General features: G+C 54.7%; 2 protein-coding genes across 2 annotated transcripts; both read right to left on the bottom strand.

Annotated features, from left to right (window-relative positions):
- Positions 1-2,350: 2,350 nt before the first annotated feature.
- LOC142067808 (feather keratin Cos1-1/Cos1-3/Cos2-1-like) lies at positions 2,351-3,111 on the bottom strand. The gene is made up of 2 exons (XM_075116770.1): positions 3,034-3,111; positions 2,351-2,665 (listed from the first exon to the last, which is right to left on the bottom strand). Exons 1-2 carry the CDS (start codon positions 3,109-3,111, stop codon positions 2,351-2,353), a joined length of 393 nt encoding a protein of 130 aa, XP_074972871.1.
- A 9,716-nt stretch (positions 3,112-12,827) lies between these two features.
- On the bottom strand, positions 12,828-13,194 carry LOC142068112 (feather keratin Cos1-1/Cos1-3/Cos2-1-like). Its single transcript, XM_075117357.1, has one exon. The coding sequence runs from the start codon at positions 13,131-13,133 to the stop codon at positions 12,828-12,830; it is 306 nt and encodes a 101-aa protein (XP_074973458.1). The 5' UTR covers positions 13,134-13,194.
- Between the last annotated feature and the right edge of the window lie 2,446 nt (positions 13,195-15,640).

Here is a 15,640-nt window from a genome sequence, read left to right as displayed (position 1 = left end):
GTTATTCCTGAGTACCACTGAGTTTCTGACCTTCTCAGTGATGTCCTTCGACTGCTACATTGCCATCCCCAAACAGCTGTATTACACGACAAAGATCCTCTGCTTCTTTCTATGCTTGTGAGCATGGCTACCGAGTTTTGTGGTCATCATCTCCCAGGTGTCTCTGCTGCTGCTGCAGTGTCTTCTCTGCTCCAGGAACAACACTGACCATTTCTACTGTGATGCTGGGCTCTGCTGAGCCTGGCCTGAGGTGACACAATGCTCATTGAGACCCTTGGCTTTCTGGTGCCCATCCCCAACATTCAAAGCAGCACTCTGATTTTCAAGTTGGTTTTCTTCATCTGTATCATCCTTGCAATTCTCCATATATTCCCTTGTCTTTCAGCCATCAGAAGGCATTATCTGCTCGTACATCTGTCACGGTTCAGCCCCAGCCGGCAACTAACCACCACGCAGCTGCTCGCTCAGTCCCCCGCACCCTTGTGGGACGTGGAAGAGAATCAGAAGAGGAAAAGCAAAAAAAAAAAAATCAAGTTGTGGTTTGAGGTAAGAACAGTTTAATAATTAAAATAAAACAATAATGATAATAATGATTATGGTAACAACAGTAATGATAATATAACAAAAAGGAAAAGGGAAAAAGGGAAAAAATCAAAACCACAAACAATATAATCACTCACCACCTGCCAACCGATGCTGCCCGTCCCTGAGCCGCAACGGCTGCCTCCCTCCCACGGCCAGCCCCTCCCAGATAACATACTGGCCATGATGTTACGTGATATGGAATAGCCCTTTGGCCAGTTTGAATCTGCTCTCTCAGCTGTGCCCCCTCCCCTCACAGCTTCTTGTGCACCCGGCAGAGCAGGGGAAGCTGGAAAAGTCCTTGACTAGTACAAGCACTACCCAGCAACAACCAAAACATCAGTGTGTTATCAACATTATTTTCACACTAAGTCCCAAGCACAGCACTGTACCAGCTACAGTGAAGAAAATTAGCTCTGTCCCACATAAAAACATGAAAATGACCATAATTCCCTCCTGATGGACGATATTGACATGGGGATTTCTGTTCTTCCGCTCGTATGCTTTTGTCACAACATCTGATTTTACATGAAGGAATTACAATATGAGATTTCAGTGGCTGCCAGGTGACATTTCCACTGATCACAAGGCATGAAATTTACATGGAAAAATATCCTCTACCCCCAGAATGGCAGCCAATTCCTCAGAACAAACTCTCTGGGGGGACCAATGAAGCAGTCAAGAGCTTTGAGGCTCACATGCAGCTTTCATGGGAAGTGCACCCGGTACCCTCATCCTTGCTGATCTTCACATTCTCCTGCCTGCTGCGTATCAGAGCAATTTGATCTCCCTCAGAAATACATCATTTCACCATCCCCATTTCTGTGCTGACTACCCTCAGCTCCCACAGGCTTACCTCCATTCTCCAGCCTCAACATACTCAGTGGCATGGGCGAATTTCCCCTCTGCTGATGCTCATGCCTGCCAGGCATGGCCCCATGATCGGTGGGGGAGAGGAGAGGAAGGTGGAGTAGCAGCTGTGGGCCATCCTAAAGGCTGTTCCCTGCTTTACCACTCCTCTCATTCTGCAAAGCCAATCATCTTCGGGAGCCCCACACCCACCTCCTGCCAACCCAGCACAGCTCTGGCCATAGCAAGACAAATGCCCTTCCTCAGGGGGCTCATGGGGCTTCTGAGCCCTCAGGGCCTCCTGCCTTGCTGGGCATTTGTGGGCAGAGACACAGCAGGGCAAGGCCTGATGGTCACCGGCAGCAAAGCAGCCAGAAATGTCTTCCTCAGGACCAAGGGATGGTGCCCAAAAGTGGAGCCACTGCGACATGTCCCAACCTCCCAATCCTCTCTGAAGGAACAAGGGTGTCCTTGTGCCCTCACCCCTTTCCACCACAGAACAACACCCCTCTGCTTTGGCAGCTTGGAGAGCGTCCACAGAGGGAAGGACCACATGGAGGCCAGGCTTGAATGTGGCACAACTTTAATGAGTCCAGAGAGGGAAGCAAAGTCACTCTGAGTGGAGGACAGCGATGCAGGGAGCCCCAGAGGCAGCCGAGAGTGTGCGGTCGTTGGCCATGGAGAAGTCCCTTCACAAAGTCTTTCTGCCTGCCCCATAGACGGAGAGGAGACAGATGGTCCCCACCAGGCTGGCCTTTGTGGGGCCTTGCTGCCAAGGGGAACCAAAGCCAACAAAGTAAAGGGAGGCAAAGGCAAGGTTGCTGAGATGTGCTGAAAACACAATCCAGGAGAGCAATTCTCTGCCCAGCACCATATTCTGAGTCCCTCAGGCTGTCTCCCTGGGGCTTTCCCAGCATCTTTAGCAGGGAGGGCACCTTCTGCCACAGTAGCGGCTGGTAATGCAGGAGAGGTCAAAGCCCCCGGAGGAGATGGGCACTCCATCACAGCTCAGGATGCTGCCAACAGCAGCGGAGGTGGACGAGCCCACCACGGTGCTCTGTGGGAAGGAGCTGAGGATGGGGCCGGGCAGGGTCACCACCACGGGAGAGGGCTCAATGACGACAGTGGAGTTCTGGCACTGCCTGACACAGGGCTCATTGCAGCTGTTGGCCAGCGGGGTCGGGCCGCAGGGCCGGCATGGCAGGCACTGGCTGTAGCAGGACATGTCTCTGGGCTGGAGGTGCACCTGGCAGACAAGGCAGGGAGGAAGCAGAGCACAAGGATGGGTGAGGTGCAGCTTATTTCCCTGTCACTAAAGAGGCAAGGTACTACTGTGCGAGGACCTGAAAGCGGTGCCAGAAACCACACAGTATTCCTTCCCCTACAAATGACAGCCTTGCCCACGGATGCCCTCTCCTAACTTGTAAACCAATGCCCCCTCTGACATGTCCCAGCCTCTCTCTAGCAGGCTTCCTCCCCACTTCTCTCTCCCGTGGCATGATGCTCCAAAGCCTGAGCACAGGCCAGAGCCAGTAGCAGCTCAAGTGTCCATCAAGGAGAGATTTCACTTTGGAAGAGGAGAAGAAGGGGCTCAGGACTCACCTGTTCCCAAGGAGAAGGAGGCAAGAGAAGTGGATGAGAGAGCGGGGACTTGCTCTGGCTTTTATACCTGCCCTTCATTGCCGCAGGAACACAGGCACCCTTTGCAGAGGTAACAATTTCCTGACAAGCTCATCTTCAATGCAGACTGTCACAGCTAATGATATGGGCTGTGCTGTGATTTCCAACACTGCTGCCTTTTCATTGCCAGGTATAGAGCATGCCCATTCCCCATTGAAGGCTTCTTGTGAGTGCTGGGATGAAAGGCCCCAGAATTTCTAGGGCAGGAATGCAGCAGTGCTGGTAGAAGTCAAGTCACAGCCGCTTTGCCTAGACACAACTTCTAGGCAGTGTGCTGGGACTGCAGAGAGGCAGCTGAAGGCAGCCTCTCAGCCTCCTCACTGCCATGCGCAGGAAATCAGCGGCTGGTGTTGCCAGCCCCTGAGCTCGGAGGCAGCTCTGGGAAGCTGGTCCATCTCCTGGCTCAGGGCCCTGCAGCTCCCCCAGGCCGTGCCTGGCGCTGTGCGGGGTTATTGTTGCGGGGGAGTCCTTGCTCACCAGGAGGACGGGGAGAGTCCATTTCCCAGGAGAGAAACCTCTGCCCGTGCAGAGCCACTGAGCGCTGCGGGGCCGGGCGAGACCCCGAGCGGCGCCGGCGCAGGGCGCAGCCCCGGGGCGGAGCTGGCGGCGGCGGAGGGGACGAGGAGAGAAGAGGAGGGGGAGAGGAGGCGGCGCGGCCGGAGCAGAGAGCCGGGGCTGGCGGGGCGCAGCGAGGCGCGGGCGGCGGAGCGGCGGGATGCGGCGGTGCCGGGGCGCAGGGCTGGCGGGGCTGGCCGCCGTGCTCCTGGGTGCGCGGGGCTGGCGGCGGTGGGTGGGGGCCGGGGCGGTGCCCGGGCTCTTCCCCAGGGCGCCCAGCGCCAACTCTTCCTTCTCCTCCTTGAGCTTGTCTTTCCCCCTCCCTGCCTCTCTGCCATCCGGCGTTCCTCTTCCCTGTTCTTTTTATTCTCCTGATTTCTTCTTCATTTCTGTCAGTAACGGCTGCCTGCACGTACGCCTGCATTTCCCTGTACATTCAGCAGCTACCGTTGCCCTGAGGGTAGCCCTCTGTCCTTCACTCTCACACCCACTCTCCCTGCTCTTCCTCTCTCCATCCATCTATCCATGCCCCTGACGTTTATCTAATATCTGCATGCATGAATTTCAAATTCCCTCCCAGCCTTCTCCTGTCGCACCACACACCCACGCCAGGATCGCTCTCCATCTCTGCTCATAGGTGCATGTCCCGATCTGTTCCTGTCCTGTCTCGCTGCCATTCTTCCTGATGCTTCTCTCCTAAAAGAGCCATCGGAGCTGGGCGATCTTTGACAACCCTTGTCCTTTCCTTCTCTTTTCTTGGCAGTGGCTGCTGGCAGAGCCCAGGTGCAGCAGGAGCCGTCGGCAGAGACCACCGAGGACACCGGCATCAACATCACCTGCTCACACCCCAACATACAGACCAACGACGCTATCTCCTGGTACCGTCAGCTCCCGGGCCGAGCCCCCGCATTCATCGCGCTCGCTGTAAAAGGGGCCAAAGAGCTGCGGGACCCCGCGGGGCGGCTGTGGGTGGCCCCAGACCGCCGGTCCAGCGTCCTGCGGCTCGCCCGGCCCCGGCGCGGGGACGCGGCGGTGTATTACTGCGCCGTGGGAGACACGGGGAGAGGAGCCGGGGCTGCGGCCGGGCACGAACCGGCGCGGGCGGGGCCGGGCGTGTGGGGCGGGGGCGGGGGGACGGCCCCGGGCGGGCCCGCCAGGGGGCGCTGCCGCTCCGCCCGCCCGGCCCCGCCCGGCCCCGCCCGGCCCCGCCCGGCCCCGCCCGGCCCCGCCCGGCCCCGCCCGGCCCCGCCCGGCCCCGCCCGGCCCCGGGGCGCTTCCCCCGAGCGACCGGCCCCGGTAGCGGCACCGGCCCCCGCCCTCCCACCGCGACGCAGACAGGAATCCCCCGCGACAGCGGCGGCGCCAGCGGCAGCGGGGCAGGAAGCGCGAGCGGAGCGGTGGCCGTGTCCGGCCGTGCCCGGGAAGGAGCGATTGCAGCCGCCGGCCCCGCCGGCTCCCGGCGAGGAGCAGCGCCTTGCTGCTCGGCACCGGCAGGCGGGCAGCAGAGACCCTCCTGCCCGCGGGCAGCCGGGCAGCCCTCGCTCCTGCCGCTGGGACCGGCTGCTGCTGCCATGGAACATACGGGGCCTCTTCTCGGGCTTCTGACTTTCCCTGCTGGGACAGCCAAGGGAACCCTGAGCAGTTGCTTCCCTCTGCTCTGTCAACACCGGGACTCGGGTTCCAAGTTACTAATGTACATCTTGGTTCAGGAAGGAACAGCCAGAAGGGCTTTCACATTTTGTCTCTTTGTTAAAGCTCACATATACAACTAAAGCTGAGTCATCCAGCTACAAGCTTTCACAAAGCTTTCAGAATGTTCCTGCTAGTGATAGAAAGTAATCTCAAAGAGTCAAGAGTTCAAGCTCCGCACAGACAGGAGAAGGGGATGTCGAGGTCACAGGCACCTTCAGTCACTCCCCACAGCAGCTTGGCTTTGAGACCGTGAGCTTGTTTGACAGGATTCAGAACCTTTGGAGTTGACGTCCAGGTGACAGTGTAAATGCTTGGACTGGACGCACTGACCGCAGCCTCAAGGGATGCCAAGTTCCTACTTGTGGAGTGAGCCTGAAACAGATTTGCTAAGTTGCCCCAAGGGGCTGGAGTTCTGAAGTGTGTGGGGGCTGGAAGGAGGCCTCTGCGAAGAGACTGTGGGCTCCACTCTGGTGCTAGGTTACTAATGCAGGAGTTGACATAGCAGAGAAGAGCCAGGAAGGGCTTTCACGTTTTGTCATTTTGTAAAGCTCGTGTGTGCAGTTAAAACACAACCCTTCAGTTACAGGCTTTCACGCACCTTTCAAAAAGGTCCTGCTAGCATTACAAAGTGGCTGGTGTCTGCTGATGCCGTGAAAAGCCAAAATCAGGACTCAATAGTCTGAATGACTATTCAGCAGGTATTCTTTTTTGCAATGCTGGACGCACAGGGGATCACTCCTCCTAATATGCGCGCCTGCACAGGGTTAGTTGCATAATTTATACAAGCTTTACATACATATTCATTAGTTCCCCCCCACGGGAAGAGATATCAATATTCATTATTTTCCAAGAACTCAATATCATATGCAAATGTCCTTTGCGCAAGCCTGTTGGTGTCTCTGGGTGGCTGTCAGGGGTCTCTGGGTGAAGGATATACTCTTCCTCACCGTGTCCGCTAGTTAACTTTTGCTTTCGTGCAAAATCAGTTCTGAGATCACGTATATCCTGTCCTTGAGGGATGGTCTGTTCTCGTTTAGTGTTTTGCTCTGCAGTTCCTTATCTTTATGGTTCTGTACATCTGCTTCTTCTAAGGTCAAATGTCATCATCGTAAATTTGTTTAGGCGCTTCTTGTTTTGAAGCCTTTCTGACTCCCCCAAAGGCACAAGTTTTACTCATAACAGTTCTAACTCTATCACTGCATTCCTGGGATGTGCATTTCTGGGATCTACTTTGTGCACACATCTCTTGGTATATTGAATCTGTTTTGTAAAGCAACGAGCTGGCCCTGGAGAGGGGAAGCTCCGCTGGAAGCTGGCAGAAGCAGCCATGGTGGCAGGCCAACATGGTCTAATTAATGCAGTGACATCACCTCACTAGGCCATGACAGCAGATGATCGCAGTGAGGCCTTCTGAGGTGACAAAGAGAGTTTGTACCTCGTGGAAGAGAGTGGGTGGTGAAAGGGCCCGAAGGAGTAATGGGCAGAGGGAAAGAGGAGGCAGAGAGTGAGGCACGTGGAGAAAAATTTCTCTGTGAGACACTGGAAGGTATGGGAGAAGCCCATTTCCAGCTGGATGGGTAAGAATGATAAGGTTTGGATCCCACCTGGACGTGGAATTCAGGTCTGTCCTCCCGCTGGGATGTTCCCAAAGACCTGTCAGAGAGGATTCAGGGTCTTGCAGGGAATGCAGGACATCTCGAAGAGCACACAATAGATATATATGTTGGACTATGGGGGCACAAAATAACCCGTTCCAGAATGACAATTCCCATGACCTGAGGGCGTTTTTACCCACGCTACGTCTGAAACGGATTGCTCATTTGGCCAATCTTTCCCTTTTTCTTCATGTCTGTAACATCTCGGGCATCCTGAAAAGTGACCGCCACGACAGCATTGCTGCCGGTGTTGCAGGGAGACACTTCAGAGCCTGAGCTCAACGTGGGGCTTCTCCCATGAGCCTTGACTCAACAGACCCAATATTCTCTGGGGACAGGAGCCTTTCAGTGTCTTGAGAGACTCGAGCACCTGAGCAAGTTCAGCAGAGCTCACCGTAAAGGCGTGTGGAAGGTGAGCGCGGCTGGTTCACTAAGGCTGTCAGATCAAGTCTCTTTTCTTTTCAAAGGGATGAAAAATAGAAGGAAAAGTGAAACAAAGCACAGAATCACACCAATCTCTAAGTGATAAGGGAGGCTAGGAGGGAGACCAGAGCTCTACAGCCGCTAATTGATGGGCCATTAGGAAACTGCAGGTGTGGCTTTGAAGTGGGTCAGGCTGAGCTTTGTAAGGGACAAGAGGTGACAAGAGGAAGATGAGGACTATGGATGTTTGAGGGGGGTCCTCTGGGACAAGACAACACTTTTGAAGGAATGCTTAGGGGAAGGGTCAAAGGTGGGGGCAGAGAGTGGACTGGGGATGAGCAAGGAGAGGCAAATAAAGAGGAGGAAAGAAACAGGAGCCAGCTCAACACAAGGAGGGGCTGGTCAGTGCACTTGGTGGCATGAGCCCTGCGCCTCATCACCACAGTCCCCCCTGACTTCTTATGAAATCCTTACTTAGCCATCCTTCTGTGCATCTTCACTCCCTTTCCCAGGTGGGAGTGCTGCAAGGTCTGAGTGCCAGTAACTGGAGAGAGCGGTGTGAATGAGATCTGGGTGCCAGCCACAGGGCAGCCGCCCAACGGCCATGGGGTCTGTAGGCTTGGGTGCCAGCCACTGGAGAAGGGGCTGCAGGTCACAGGGCCTTTCTCTTTTTGTGCCAGCAGCTTGAGGGTCTGAAGGATAAGCAGTGGGCTTATGACTCCGGGGGGTGAGGGGTGTGTGTTTTCACTGGCAACTCATTGTCACAGGCATACCTTACCCAGTCAAACAAAGGGCCACTTAGACAATGAAGGGAGTGGAGCATGTCTCATTTGGGGAAAGGCTGAGAGAGCTGGGACTGTTCAGCTCACCCCTTCCCCTGTGGAATACTTTGTCCTGGTGACCTCTGAGTTGGTGGTATCCAGCAGCCCCACTGGAGCCAGGCTCCTCTCTCACAGTGTGGGTTAGGCCAGCAGAATAAGACACAGTGAGAGCCCCTGGGCTGCTGCACAGCAGGGTTCATCCCCTCTTTCTGAGGACTTGGGGGAGGGCATTGTTCCCAGGCAGATGAAGAATGACAGAGGAGAAGTGACAGGAATGGAAGAGAGTTCTGTTCCCTAGAGGAAATAGCAGTGTCCCCAGAGAGGTGAGGACCCCAGGGAAAGATGTGATATCTCAGTGGGGAAGGAACCCCTGACCTCCCAAATGGCCCAGCAGTGAACGTGCAGAAGAGCAGATGATTCTAGCTGGGGAGGCGAGAGCTGCACTGGCAGCTGACTGGGAACAGCCTCTTCCCATGACTGCACACCCCACAGCCCCCAGGCACCCTCACTGTGGAAATGTTCAGAATGCCATTGGCTGAGGGAGCCCCAGATGTTGCTGCTGGAGGAGGGAGAAAGCCAGAAGAAGCATTTCAGGCACAGGAAGAACAGGCCATTTCTCTTCCCTGCTCCTTCCTTTCCTCCCCCAACAGAGTCATTTCCGGCAGCTCTGTTATCTCGGGGCTGGGAGGTGGTTTTCTGTCTCTCTGTCACTCAACGAACACGCAGGTTGGTCTCAGCATGCACCTCAGATATCTCATCCTCATGGCCTTTCCAGGGCATCTTCTGGGTAAGTCCTGGCTATTTGTCAATGCATACTTCTTCTGTGGAAATCCTTGCCAGCCTTTTCAGGTCCACATGGGAAAATCTTTTTCAGTAACAGGAAAATGCTGGGAAATGTCACCTCACATGCGTGGTTTTGCACTGGTCCTCTCAAGACGCTTTTACTGTTGGAAAGGAGAGAGGAGACATACCTCAGACCCATCCTCCATCTCTTCTCTCCCCTTATGAGCCATTTCTCCCTGCCTCTCTCTTCTGAGCCACCTGCTGTCACCGTGGAAGGTCTCAGATGCCTCTGCAGTCCCACATTTCTCCCTTTCCATCACAAATTAGGAGATCCTGTCAATGCTGCTGCAGGGACTTTAAAGCTCTCATCCCACTGACATTGTTAGGGTCCTCAAGCCTGTCACCTGGCAGGCACAGACCTGCTGTGGCCTGCAGTTTCCTCCTGGTTGGCAACACAGCCCGATCTCCCTCTTTAGCTCAGCTGCGAGTTTAGTCAGGGAGCTAGGAGCCCTGGGATACAAGAGGGATGGGGAAGGAGGATGAACCTTTTTACTGTAGCTTATGGGCCCCTCAACCTGCTGGAGGCGTGCTGGTCCAAGTACACAAAGTCCCTTAGACACTGCGTTGAGTAAATTCCTGTGAGCACGTGACTAAGTAGGTATATCAATCACTGGCCAGACCCACCCAGGGGCACCCAGAAGGCATTTTGACAGAGAGTTGTGGCCTTCTTTGCTCTCTCCTAGACTAAAGAATTAAACTAGATTTGAGTCAAGTCATCAGGATGCCTCCAGATGTTCAGCCAGTCCAAGTGCCAAGTCTGTGCCTGAGGGGCAGATGTATATTGCATAGAAAGCTCTGCTGTCTGGTAAAGTACAAGCTGCACAGACATGAGCCATTGCATTTACATATTAGTGATGTGTTCATTCACTATTAAGAATCGCAGGCACATCCATCCTCCCCAAAAGCAACCGAGTGTCTTTTGTCTCGAGACAGAGACACCTTAAAAATGGTTCCATTATGTCTTTCCACCTTGAACGTCAGCCATGGCAGTTGACTTAAGGAGCTGCTGTACCTTTTTCTTCTCCTGTCTGCACGACTGATGGTAAAACAAAACAAAGCTTGATCCAGGCAGTTCCTAGCACATAGGCCCTCATTCCCCTGCTTTCTGCAGGCTGCAAATGCTGAGGTCTGCACACAGAGGTGAGCTTGAATTAATGAAATTGCTCCCAAGTTTATTTGCAGGTAAATGCATTTTCCTTAAAAGCCATAAAAAACCACCCTTAAATAGCAGCTGAGAGGAAAAGGAGACTTTGTATCAGCATACCAGCATTTCAGTTCACGTGTCTGCGTTGAACTAGTTGCCTCCCCTCTCAGTAGCTTTTCCTGCCTCCCCTCTTGGGCTTTGCTTGTGAGGAGTTTGAAGATGTGCAGGGTCAGAGAGTGGGTCATGTCTCTGCCGCCAAACCAATCCCTGAGCACAGCCTTGGGCAGGGGTGTTTCCGTGGGCCCATCACCTTCCTGCAGCAGTTCCACAGGTCCCCTTCCACAGGGGGAAGATCCTCTCCAACCCCTCTGTGGGTAAAGGTGTGGACAGCGACTGCCTGGGGCCCAAGGCATTATGACTAAGAAAACAACAGAATAGGGCTCATCCTGGGATCTCAGAGTGGCCAAGGGGGGCTGCACCACCACACACAGTACCCAGGAACAGTGCCCTAAACGGGCTCACAGCACGGTGCCTCACACTCCCCTTCCTCTGGGAAAGGTGAAGGCTCCTCTTTTGCCTCCACTCTGGTCAGCCTAGATCAACAGCTTGCTCAGTGACCGCTTGGGAGAGTGTCCCCAGAGGGAAGGACAACACACAGAAAAGGGCTGGTGAGAGGTTGCATCACTTGTTGTTTATTTCCCTCCTCCCGAGGTTTCACCTCTTGCTTTCTCTCTTGCTATTTTCCTTTTCATTATATTATTATTATTACTATGACTACCACTACTTTTACTGTTTCATTTTAATTATTGAACTGTTCTTATCTCAACCCACACGTTTTTTTACTTTGGCCCTTTCAGTTCTCTCCGCCATCCCACTGGGGCAGGGGGAGTGATCGAGCGGCTGTGTGGTGCTTAGTTGCTGACTGGAGATAAACCAGGACAGGTTTGAGTGTGTTTTCTTTCCCACAACAAGCTTTTCAAAAGCCATTTTATGAGATGGGATGGGCAGTGTGGCAAGAAACTGAATTTGTTGGTTCCTGAGATAGCTTTTGGAGATAGAGGGAGAAAGGCCACCGTGCTGGGGGTGCTGAGTGGGGCAGTTGGTGTCTGGAGGGTTTGGGTGCATTGACCATTGTGTTTGTGAGAGCTGCAGCCTTGGGGTGTGCTGACAGGAGCTTGGGGCTAGACACCGTGCAGGAGCCAGGAGAGGCCACCCCAGCCAAGGCCTCACGGCCTTCCCCCAGCCCCACCTCATTTCTTCTGCAGTGGGAGCAGGCTGTACAGCTCGATCCAAGATCTCAGTGGGGGAGCAGACCACCAGGCAGAGGTGGGCAACAGGCCCTGCCAGGAGAAGGGCTGGCCTTGGGGAAAGCTGCCTCGTGGCTGGGGGAAGGCCAGGCATGACAGAGCAGCAGTGGGAGGTTGGGCACTGGCTGCTGCCCTTGGGGTACCCTGTGTGGTGGGATCTGGGGGTGTGTGAGGGGCATGAGGGCCCTGGTGTGTGGCCTGGCCAGGCTGATTTCATCACCAGCCTGTGAGTCACCTTAGCCCTGCACATCTGTGTAACCGCTGGGCTGTGCAGAGAACTGTTTAGAGGGTGGGGGTTTATAGGTGACGTGCCCTTGCTACCCTTGCCCTTGGGTGCAGGCCATGCCCCCTCATTCTTGGGACAGGTGGCAGGATGAGGAGGAGAAGGTCTGGGGTTCTTTTGAAGGCTTTTTCTCACACCATTCCCACTCCTGCATCCTTTGGGGCCATCTACTGACTGAGTTTCTTTTCCCAGCACAGGGCTACCCGAAGCAGCAGGAACTCCCTTCTTCACAGGCTTGTGAGCTCTCCGAGCCTCTCAGATTCTCTGGCATCACCAGACTCCACTCTAAGGGAAAGCGGTGGTCAACCTCCCTGTCTGTAGGACATGCTCTGAGGCCAAGGGACTGTATCTGATCAGAGATTGCAGAATACAGGGCCTGATTGCCACTGGCTGTGGAGGAGCTGAGTATGTCTTCTCCTGCTCCAAGAGGCAGTGACTGGAAGGGACCCATTGTCTTGAATCCCACCATCCCCTTTCCTCTTCTGATTGTGCCCCCGCCTTACCGCCTGCCACAGAAGACAATGCCGTTCATCCTTTGCAATACGAGACAATGTCCACCAAGAAAAGGATTATGTGGAGGCAGAGGCCGGGATGCAGAAAACTTTAATGACTCTGAAGGGGGAAATGAGTCAATTCTAGAGGAGGTGGCCAGTGCAGGGAGAGCACCAGCGGCTGCTGAAAGCCTGCATCCATCACGCACACTGGAGATCCCACAGGCCTGCCATATGGAGGGACAGGGGCCAGCAGGTGCCCCGTGTTGTCTTTGCAGGTCTTACAGACCAGAAGAACAGAAGACAAGAAAGAGATGGAAGAGAGAGTAAGGTAGGGAAGTCAGACCTTGTCAATGTTTCCAGAGAGCCCCAGAAGGCCTCCTTTGGAAGGGCAGCAGTAGATGCTCAACCTCTCTGAAATCAATGGCCAGGAGCACTGTCCTCAGTCCAGCATGAGCTTTTGGGTTCCTGGGGATCCTTGCCCAGGCTGTCACCAGTGGCTTTAGCAGGGGAGGCACCTTCTGCCACAGTAGCGGCTGGTAATGCAGGAGAGGTCAAAGCCCCCGGAGGAGATGGGCACTCCATCACAGCTCAGGATGCTGCCAACAGCAGCGGAGGTGGACGAGCCCACCACGGTGCTCTGTGGGAAGGAGCTGAGGATGGGGCCGGGCAGGGTCACCACCACGGGAGAGGGCTCAATGACGACAGTGGAGTTCTGGCACTGCCTGACACAGGGCTCATTGCAGCTGTTGGCCAGCGGGGTCGGGCCGCAGGGCCAGCATTGCAGGTGCTGGCTGTAGCAGGACATGTCTTGGGTCCAGAGATGCACCTCCTATAGAGGGTAGGGAGGAAGCAGAACACAGCCTTGTGTGAGGAGCAGCCAAGTTGACTACCGAGCGGGCAGCTGAAAACTGTGCCAGGAGCCACACTGTCTTCATTCTCCTACAAAGAGCAGCGTTGCCCTGGTTGCTTTCTCCTAGTTCTTTAACCAAGAGCCCCCTCAGCCACATCCCATCCTCTCTCTAGCACACATTCCTCCTCATTCCCTCTCCCATGACAAGGAGCTCCAGGGCCCAGCACAGGACCAGACAACATCAGCTCAAATGTCCACCAAGGAGAGATCTCACTTTGGAAAAGGAGGAGAAAGGGCTCAAGGCTCACTTGTTCCCAAGGAGAAGGAGAGGCAAGAGAAGTGGATGAGAGAGCAGGGACTCAGGCTCGCTTTATACCTGCCTTTCATTGCCACAGGAACGCAGGTGCCCTTTGCAGAGGTAACAATTTCCTGACAAGTTCATATTGAATGCAAACTGTCGCAGCTAATGATATGTGCTGTGCTGTGATTTCCTGCGCTACCGCTCTTTCATTTCCAGATTTGTGCCATGCCCATTCCCCAGTGGCGGTTTCTTCTGAGCACTGGGATGACAGGCCCCAGGATTTCTAGGGCAGGAATGCAGTAGTGCTGGCAGACGACTCAGCTCAACTACTGGATGGATCCAGAGCAGGGAACTGGCATCAGCCTGGGTCACTCTGGTGGGGCTGTTTGAAGTGTTGTTTTCAGGAAGAAGCTCCAGCGATCCTCAGCTGGACATCCAGGGGTTGTCTGCAGGTTTTGACCCCATCCTGCATAGCAACACCCTCAGGAAAAAAGTCTGGCATGTTTTGACTCGTCCTGTCTCTGTGAAGCCTGTGAGCACACTACCAATGCTATGGGCATGCCTGGTGCCTTGTCCTTCCCCACAATGCTCTAGTCCTCCTGTGGTTGTCTCCAGCTGTCCTAAGCAAGGCCCGTGACTGGTTGTGTTCCTCCATGTGCCCCTGTCTTGTGTGCGCTTGTGTGCAGCCAGGTTGGTGTGGATGCACGCAGAAGAAGAGATCTGTGTGCAATTCCACAGTGATATGTATAAGCGTGTGTGTCCTTCTGTGTCCCTCATCATGAGGAAATGTGCTGATCATGGCAGGGACACTCTCCACTGCTCTGTCCATGAGCACCACAAAGCAGCATTTTCCCAGGGTCAGAAGGAGACTGAGTGTACTTGAGCAGCGATGGCACCAGACTACTAGACATCTGTGCAGGGAAGAGGCGTGGAAATGCAGCTCCTGTCCCCTGAGCCCTCCTTTTCCTGCCCCTCCAAAGCTCAGACTCCGCTGCTGCCAATTTCAGACCACAGCAGGGAAGGTTTCACTCCAGGTTGGATCCTTAGTTTTACTCGGTACAAACAAATTGGGAGTGCCTCAGCACGGCTGGCAGTCCCCCACCCTGCCTCTCCACGCCAGGACATAGCAGTTCTCCCAGAGCTACAGAGTTCAAAAGGATGGGGATTGCTTTATGGGCAAGGAGAAAGGCTGAAGAATCGTGCTGAGCATTGTGCTGGCCATCCCTGCAGAGTGGACCTGCTTCCAATGCCGTAACGGTGGTGCCTGGTATGGGACACAGGCCCCTCTCATGTCCAAGCCAATGCCAAACGTATTTATGCATCGACCAGGTGCTGCGTGAGGCAGGGGCTGAAACCTTGTCCCAGACAGATGCTGAGCAAAACAAACATGAAGGCTGCTATAGCTGTGCTGTGAGTGGAAGGACAGACCCTGTGGCTTGCACAGCAAAGCCAAAGGACCAATGACTGCTTTGGACTTCAGCCCACAAATGCCTTCATGCCCCGCACAGGAATCTTGCTCTGAGTGCCCAGCAACTGCCCCTGGGAGGGAAGGGACATTGCATTTGAGATGGCATCCTGCTGTCCTGCAGGGGTGTCTAGGAGAGAGCTCCTTTCTGACAAGGACTGGACATAGTGTGTAAAGTTCCTGAGCCCATGTCCCTGCCTGAATGTCTGCCTGCCTGGGCTCAGGTCTGACTTGGAGACAGGGCAGCTGAGGGCTTCCTCCCTTCCCTGTAGTGACCTTCGGTGAGATCAGTGCCAGGGAGCTCTGCTGGGAGAGCACAGCCGGAGCTGATTCCCCTCTCAGTGGAGCTGCTTTTGAGCTGACGCTCTAGTGTAGCCCTTGTACTCTCCCTGGAGGCACAGTTGCTTCCCAAATCCATTCCTCTCATGTCCCAGGTCCTTGAGGTGGTGGTTATTTCAGGAAGCTGATTTGCCACGCTGCCTTCTCAGCTCCCACCTTCTGTCTGTCCTATACCTGTGCTCCGCGAATGCCGAGTGCATCTGCATGGCTCCAAAGCAGGTGGGAGATGTCATGCCGGGGCCGTGCTTTCCCTGAGGAAGGTACTTCTCCCAACCCTTCCTTCATCAGGGTAGTACTGGTGCCACAGGGAACCCCCAGCCCCGGGCAGCCCCGGGGAATCCCACAACCGGGCTGTGC

This window comes from Phalacrocorax aristotelis, chromosome 23 (assembly GCF_949628215.1).
Source record: "Phalacrocorax aristotelis chromosome 23, bGulAri2.1, whole genome shotgun sequence".
Taxonomy (NCBI): Eukaryota; Metazoa; Chordata; class Aves; order Suliformes; family Phalacrocoracidae; genus Phalacrocorax; species Phalacrocorax aristotelis.
Note: the sequence above shows the minus strand (reverse complement) of the source record. Positions and strands in the feature narration are given on the sequence as shown.